This window comes from Stylophora pistillata, chromosome 12 (genome assembly GCF_964205215.1).
Source record: "Stylophora pistillata chromosome 12, jaStyPist1.2, whole genome shotgun sequence".
NCBI lineage: Eukaryota > Metazoa > Cnidaria > Anthozoa > Scleractinia > Pocilloporidae > Stylophora > Stylophora pistillata.
Genome location: NC_142530.1, coordinates 1,407,029 through 1,415,000, shown reverse-complemented (window position 1 = coordinate 1,415,000; position 7,972 = coordinate 1,407,029). Strand labels below are relative to the sequence as shown.

Genomic DNA, 7,972 nt, shown 5'->3' with positions numbered 1-7,972 from the left:
CTTGTCTTTACCCCAAGAGTAATGATGAGGTACGAGTTTAATCCGGTTTAACTTGTTACCGCAACTTTAAAGATATACAAGAGATTATAAAACCTTTTATAATTACATATGCTCTTTTATTGGTCGATCCCAGGAGAGAGCTTGATTTACTTGTTCTTTTGGTGTTTTTTTTTTTTTTTTCAGTTTCTTCAGACCTTCGCTACTGAAAAAAAGAAATGGTTCACCGGCGCTGATGGTTATAAATGGTTAGGAAAGGATCTGCGCATGTTTAAAAATGTAGGTAGCGTTGTGCAGTCTGAAAGAGCTTTTCTTTTCCCGAGATAATTCGTTCCTAATCACATCATTGCGAACTCCTGCGCCAGGGCTCTACGATTAAATTTTCGACGTTTTTGATTGACTCTACGGTTGACCTTTGCTCGGGTTGTCCAAGTATCAGTTAATATCAGAGAGCGAGGTAGTGACTAAAAGAATTATCAATCTCGTTCGAGAATTTTGTTATAGTTTTGATTAACATAGAAACTCCTGATGTAATTTTCCTATAGATTGAATATGTTAGCGAGCCAAGCCAACTAGAATTTCTCCGCTTGCTGAGTGACCGAGCCAGGCAGAGGGTCATATACAATTGTAAAGACTCGGTGGCCTGGGGCGATGAGAAAAACGAATTTTCCAAGTCTGTCAAGATTAAGGCTGACAACGGAGTTGAAATGCACGCAGAGTCTTCAAACAAGTTTAAGCCCAAGGTCATCCTTGATGACTGTGCGGTAAGCAGCTAAATTTATCACTGACTTTATCCTGCGTTACATTGTTTGGTCTCATAATATTGCTAATGGCGAAGCTAGAAAATGAACCCTGGCTACACTCCCCTTTCTCTGTAATCCTTCAGTAGATCCTATCACAAAATCACAGCCTACGCGGATGGTTCTTTTATTAGATCTGAAAGCTCCTCACTAAGACAGGTCTTAATAATTTATGACAGATCGCGATATTACAAATCCCATCACTTAAAGAAGTGATAAATATTTTAATTGATACGTAGGTTATTGATTTTCTTTGCTAAGAAAAGATTTTGCTGATGATATTCGCAGGTCAAAGATGGAAAATGGCACCACACAATTCTAGAAGTTGACACGCCCAAACCATACCGCCTTCCCATTCTGGACATCGCAGCTTATGACATCGGAGACAGAGGTGAAGAGTTTGGAATAGAGATTGAAAGACTGTGCTTCACTTAAAAAAAGGTGTAAAGAGCCTTAAATATTTCATTTGTAAGAATCTTTTGGTGTCTTTAAACAATTCGAAGGACTGGTTTTCTCCCTCGTAAAATTTATTTGTAGTCATACAAGGTTTAGAATATGAGAATAACTTTTTATCATAACTTGCAGCTCTGAGTTTCTTTCTTCCTCAAAAAAATTACATACGACATTTGGAGCGGTTTCCAACTGAGTGTCATCATCATTAACCAATGAGAACTCAGAGTAAAAACAGGTAACCTGCCTAAAGCGCGGGAAAATGCGAGTGACCAACTTGAGATTGGTTTTACAAGTGATTGGTTGAGAGAGTGGTACGAGTTTTTTAGACCAATCACAGAGCGACGTAGAGCAAACCCAAGGCAACTCCAGGATCACTTTCGACACTCAATTGAAAAAAGCCCCTAGTCACTGAAACTACGCGCGCAGGTTTATTTTGAGCAGATTTGACTTGACAAGTTATTTGGTCTTCCTATGAAAAGTTTTATCTTTGCGGCGAAGATAGATAAATGTGGCCAGTTTTTTGTTGACAAATCTCTCATCAATGTTGAAATTACAGGAAATGAAGATACTTTTCGATTCATTTAGAAACATCAAAATTCTTGAGCTTATATCCAAGGGTAAAGTTATTTATGCCGACACAAGTAAGTTGTTCTGGAATTTCTAAATGGGGTGGCCTTTTTTGCTGAATCTGATGTTCTACAATAAAAATTGACAATACTGTTGGGATTTCTTGCCACTTGTTTTATGGGGCAGCTATTTCAAGCTAAGGTGCATTAACACCAAAGATAAGAGTGCCAAGACAATAATTTAGCAAGGTTAGGGTTAGGATCTAACGGAAGAATGATAAGGTTTTCTTGGTCGACATGTGGTTGCCGCAATGGACAGGGTGCGAACGAGTTATGGCAAGAATTTCCAATACCTTGTATGGACATTCCTTCGGATCTATTCGAAGAGAGTTCAACAGCATTACGGCACCATTAGATAAAAAAAAAATTGTATCGACAGAATTGTATAATTCCTTGACATAAAGTCTCGTTCTTCGCCCTCAGAGATACAAATTCTATAACATCATTAAAATTTTAGTATTTGACATCTTTCTTTAAAGTTCCTCATTTTGATTTGTGTCGGGGTAGACAAGTTAAGCGGCCGCCGCTTTTAAAGAACCTGGGTCTAAGGAAATGGATCATCTTTAAAAGGATGATGGTGCATCCAGAGAATCGACGATTCATAGGATTCATTGCCCCGAGCTAACTTGTCGCTCCAGAACCAAGCACGCCAGAGTGAATGAATTCGGAATGAGTTGTGAGACTCTTTATTTCGTTTATTGAAATTTTCAGGACATTACGTACAGGGCATTGGCATACTGGTTGAATATTTCACTTGAAAAAAACTACGTATACGTCGAGGTTGCCTTAAAAAATCCTTAAACTTGCCACCTATGCGTACATAAACACGTCATATTATATTAGCTATTTCCAGCCCTGAGGAAAACTTTCACGCTGCCTACTGGTATATTGAACTTTTTTATTGGTCCATTTATCAGTACTGGGATATAAAAATCATTGTTGTAGATTTACTAAACAAAGTTTGATTCAAAAGCTACTAACTAGCAAAGGAAAGTTAGAGAGATCTTCGACCCGTCCACTCTACATGTATTCTGTTCGAAAAACAAAAGAAGACAAAAATTAGGGCCAGGAAACGAGGAGAAGGAGGAGGGGGGCATACGGTGGGGTTTCATGGCCAGGGAGATCCCCGTCATAAAACAACGTCAAAGAATTTTAAACAACTTAGTGCAACAGTAACAAAATTAGCTAAAATGCAGACAATGAAGTAAACGGTTCTCGTTAAAAGTGAGAGAAATTTTTGGTAATCCTCATTTTTAATGTAATTTTTTCATTTTAATTGCCAGTAACAGAAAAAAATTAACCGAATACAAAATTTATGATATATCAAAGATAAAAAGAACTATTATAATTAAATTAACTTTAAAATCAAAGGAACTGAACAGCGGTAACACCAAGGAAGCCTATTAGAAGCCGGGGGCTTATAAAGTATAGGCTTCCTTAAACTATAGGATAAACCATACAAATCAAAGGTGCTGAATGAAAATTTAGATTGTCAAAAAAAAAAAGAAAAGGTGTGTAGCTTGACAAAGAATATATTTAACTAAGAAAGAATTATTTTTTAAGCCTTTTGCCAAACAAGCTGATGCTTTCAGAGTATTGAATTTACCGACTTAGCGTTTTGAAAAACTTAGGACCTTGAAACCGAATTGAGAATTTTCGAAAATTAGTTCGATAATGAGGTATGTAGAAAAAGCTGGAATTTCTTGTATTATAAGAATGTATCTGGCTAGCAAGAGTAAACATATCATGAAAATAATTAGGAAGCAAGCCCCTTTTAAAGAGATACATAAATTTACCTATTTGGTAGAAATAGATGTCCGAGAATTTTAAGATCCCATGTTCTTTAAAGAGAACATCGGTATGTGGATCAAAAGAACCTTTAATTATGATTCTGATTGTCTTCTTTCGCAGAATAATAATACGATTTCAATTAAGACTGATATGTCGATCCCTAAACTGAAACACAATAAGTTAAGTAAGGGTAAACTAAACTATAATATAAGGAGCGCAAGGAAGTTTTGGAAAGGCAGAAACCGGACTTGTAAATAATACCAATTGATTTTTATATTTTTCTAGAAACGCTAAGAATGTGAGGCTTCCATGACAAATGCTCATCAAGGATAACACCCAGAAATACTGTTTCTTTCACACGTCCAATAACATTGTTGTCATCAATTTGAATAGATCTATCAAGTGTCTGCCTTTTTTGGCGAGAGCTAAAAATCATAAAATTCGATTTTTTAAAGTTAATGGACAGCTTATTCGCTTGAAACCACTGAGTTAATTTAAGTAATTCAGAGTTCAAAATTTCAGGAAGTAAATTAAAATATTTGTGAGACAAAAGTATATTTATGTCAACAGGAAAGAGAATAAAGCCTACATCAACTACTTCATGAGCAAATAAATTAGTTTTTTCAGCTGAGTTGATAATGTAATTTAGCCACCGTAAAAAGTATGGGTTTTTATTCTCAGACATCTCCAAAGCTCCAGAAAATACTCCATGCAATCCCTAAGAGTGATGGGCATCGAATTTCTCCCAACAGTAATATCTCCGGAATCAAAGATTGAGGTCATGGAAGGAAAGGAAATAATTTTGAACCCAAGAAGCTCTTGATTGTTGAAAAAATTCTCATCATTAGCACCTTTGGAAATGCATGAATACTGATCAATGGTAAAAAGGGTTGAACTGTGAAATGAGACGTTTTACTCACCTTTTTAGATTCATTTACACGTTCCACAAGTACGTGGGCAATGATGTTGAACGAAACTTTTATAGTTTGACCCCTGAAAGTACGCGGATTTCGAGCTCTGGCAATACCCCATTCCAATTCCCCAAAGTTCACAAAACTGTGAGGAGGATTGGTCCCTACATGGCTTGAACAGCCTCTCTGGAGATAAATATGAAAGATGTGTTATCAGGTGCCTTTTCGGCGTGGGGCCTTGCCCCAACTGGTCTTCGCAGCCGTTTGTTGGAATGTTGCGTTACGCTCCAAAGCATTTCGCGACATAAGGCTCCAAAAGGCGGCTGCGAACAAGACCACGACGTTCGTTTCTTGTTTGCGTTATTTGACCAAAGAGGGTTTCCTTTGCATTGAGCGTTTGACCCCAGAGAGAGTTGAATAGGTAACTTAACCTGAAAGATCTTATATTATCAAAATATCACCTAACGAAGGATGAAATATGAGTTTGAGGAAAGAATTATAAATCCCGTATTGGGATTTTAAAAATAAGAAGTTTGTCTTTAATTATACTAGGCTCGATTTCCACGGTTTTCTCGAGCCCGGTTTTAGATCCTCCCGAGAAGGACTTTGGAGCTAGGGTGAGCGCAGGCTCATTTACCGCACATCGGCAAATGAGCCTAAGATCGCTCGGGAAACTCGCGCTAGACTTTCAACTAATCAGAACGAATTCTCGCGCTTGAGGCATTTTGTCTGTTCTTCTTTCGAGTTCTAATTGGTTTTGTGATGTTCTCCTTTGTTCTGGTCGGTTGTTTTGATCACGTTGGGTCTGGTGTTGCAACAGTCAATCGAATCGTACCAAAATTCAATCTGTAGTGACCAAACCAATGCCAAAATGTTTTTAATTTTCGTAACCCTGATCCTCTAAAGCAGAGTGCAATGTATGTCACGAATGCATTCCGTTTTTCCCAGAGACTGAGCAGTTATGGATGACATTTCACATTTCACATTTCACACACCACAATGTGATTAAAACAAGTGGCTTACAAGCCTTTGAGTTTGTCCTCGATTTCAGACACGCGAACTTTCATACTAAAGCAGATGTTATGATTATAATGAGCAGATGGAATGTTACAAAGCATACCAGGTGGTTTCTTTGGTCACCTTTAGCCAGCCCTGTCTACCAGTTTTAGCAATGAGACTTTATGAGTCTCAAGATATTCCTTAGATGGCTTTTTCACTTTTCTCATTACTTTTTGACGTGAAAATGCATCGAAATCTTAAGGAGAAATCCTTTTTTGAGAATGAAACGAATAAAGTAAAAAACGCGATAGAAGAAATCGACAATCCGGAGTAGACAAAAGTGGGCCTGTCCCTGAATTTTCTGTTTCCCAGCGCTCTTAAAACTCTCACTGAATAACTAAATACATACTCCCACTTACCATAAAGGTCTATCTTATCATCCGTTCTCAAAGGCGCGTCTGAAAACGACAGAGAACACAAAGGTCATCAGTAGAGATGCTAGGCGATATATTACACGAAGCAACAGATGACAGGAATTAACCAGTCCCCTAAAAGAGCGTCTCAATGGAGTTGACTATTAGTAGTAAAAAGGCCAAAAAAAAATTAACCTTTAGAAATGAAAATTGCCAAATTTTAACGTTTAATCGTAAAAAGAAAATCGAATTAACCATTGAAAAAATTTTTGGTGAATGCCGTAGAAAGTTATGAAGCGTTAGCCGTAAAAGCCATCACTTCATGGTCCTGCTACTCTCACTGAAATTATAAGCCACCAACGTACTTACCATAAAGGTCCATCGCATCCTTCCTTATCATTGGCGCGTCTGTAAACGACGAAAAACACGAAGAGCATCAAAAAAGAAGATAGGCGAGTCATTACTAAGCTAACCGATGACAGCAATTGATCTACTAATCCGCAAGGAAATACAGTCTTTAAACTCTACACTAAACACATGCGCAACTGGCGTACTTACCATAAAGATCTATCGCGTTATTCCTTCTCATGGGCGCGTCTGTGAACGACAAATAGCACGAGGGGAATCAATGAGGATTGTCGAATCCTTAATAAGGTAACAGATGACAGCATTTGACCAACTGATCCACCATGAAAAATACATGGTCTTTACATGACACAAGATTTTCCGATACAAGCAAATGACTCGGACAGTCATTTTCTTCGGGACATTCAGTTCACGTGTTAAAGTTATGTACAACAATTTAACTCACCATAAAATTTTCTGCGGTACAGATCTAAGCCTTTAACCTGGATTATAACAGCGCAAGCCACAAAAGTCAGAAACAAAATTTGGAACTTGGTCATCTCTTCAACCTTGGATCTCTCCGTCGGAAGTTACCTGAAGTCTCTTGTGCGTTGGGTTTGTTGTTGAAAACTGAGTGTTCGGTAAACATGAGATCTCATTATATATAGAAAACTTGGAGATCATTTTTCGTACTTGATTGACTAACTATCCGGCTACAGTGGGCGTAATTTTGTCCAACGTAAGCCGCCAACCGCTTGGCAGTCAAAAGGTCGTTGATAAACACGAGATTCCATAGATGATCTGAAAGTCTTCGATGCTACAAACAATATCATACTAAGATCACTGAGTAACAAATGTTTTCATACAAGGACATGTTGTCATCAGAAAAACAAGTTGAAAAGCCACGCCAAGATTTAGTCTTGAGTGTAAGAGGATAGCGATGATAGCGTGACATAATACAAATGTTTGTACAAGGAGTGCGTTGCACCGTCTCAATGATAATATAAGGGGGCCTTAACAATTTCTCAATATCGAATTCCTTAATGGAATATTAACACGTAAGAGGCTTTTTGGGCTTAAAAGGTATTCGCGTCCACCCAAAAATGGATTTTTTGCATTCCTAAACGAAATTACATTATAGAGGGAAATATGTACATCTTTCTTCACTGATTGAACAGTTCCAGACAAGAGAGAATGATCTCTTTCTCGTGTGCCAGACGCTTCGCAAGATATTTTCACCGGGGAAACATTTTTTTGTGGCTGCGACTATTTACGCACTTCCCCACTTCCGCTGGTGCTCGTCCCTTGTAAATAGGGGGTTTGTTAGCCCAGGTTTTTTTTACAGACGTTGAAATGCGACATCGTCCACTTTTCATTTGCCTACACCCTAAACCCACACCCACGCCCCACGACTTGTACCCACGACCTACGACCCACGACCATTAGTCAAACTCGAAATTAAATTAAATAAAACTTTGTATCTAGTTACGATTTCACAAACTGATACTCGCCCAGCTTTCGTAGCTAGATAACAAACTTTATTCTACGCTACCTCTTACGTATATGATTTCAATGTGATCTTTTTATGAGGAAATAAAAATGCTTTCTCATTGTTGTGAGTTGTTTATCTCTAAAGT

The 7,972-nt window shown here is 37.9% G+C and overlaps 2 protein-coding genes across 2 annotated transcripts in view; one reads left to right on the top strand and one right to left on the bottom strand.

Moving 5' to 3' along the window:
- Positions 1 to 2,340, top strand: part of LOC111320820 (uncharacterized) — a 48,773-nt gene extending 46,433 nt beyond the window's left edge. The window contains exons 67-70 of the mRNA XM_088740565.1: positions 1 to 29; positions 184 to 276; positions 543 to 761; positions 1,086 to 2,340. The exon at positions 1 to 29 is cut by the window's left edge and continues 78 nt beyond it. Coding sequence (XP_088596691.1) covers positions 1 to 29; positions 184 to 276; positions 543 to 761; positions 1,086 to 1,232 — 488 coding nt within the window. The 3' untranslated portion in view covers positions 1,233 to 2,340. The remainder of the gene's footprint in view (positions 30 to 183; positions 277 to 542; positions 762 to 1,085) is intronic.
- Positions 2,341 to 2,535: 195 nt separating this feature from the next.
- LOC111320844 (uncharacterized) lies at positions 2,536 to 7,058 on the bottom strand. The gene is made up of 6 exons (XM_022923552.2): positions 6,802 to 7,058; positions 6,549 to 6,587; positions 6,360 to 6,398; positions 5,997 to 6,035; positions 4,588 to 4,764; positions 2,536 to 2,907 (listed from the first exon to the last, which is right to left on the bottom strand). The coding sequence occupies exons 1-5, from the start codon at positions 6,893 to 6,895 to the stop codon at positions 4,598 to 4,600; spliced, it is 378 nt and encodes a 125-aa protein (XP_022779287.2). The 5' UTR covers positions 6,896 to 7,058; the 3' UTR covers positions 2,536 to 2,907; positions 4,588 to 4,597.
- Between the last annotated feature and the right edge of the window lie 914 nt (positions 7,059 to 7,972).

Excerpts from the sequence above, each read along its gene's own strand:
- LOC111320844 (XM_022923552.2), bottom strand. The coding sequence starts at position 6,895 with ATGACCAAGTTCCAAATTTTGTTTCTGACTTTTGTGGCTTGCGCTGTT. Across the intron at positions 6,399-6,548 it reads TAACGCGATAGATCTTTATG|ACGCGCCAATGATAAGGAAG; the intron begins GTAAGTACGCCA and ends CGTCGTTTACAG. Across the intron at positions 6,036-6,359 it reads GGATGCGATGGACCTTTATG|ACGCGCCTTTGAGAACGGAT; the intron begins GTAAGTACGTTG and ends TGTCGTTTTCAG.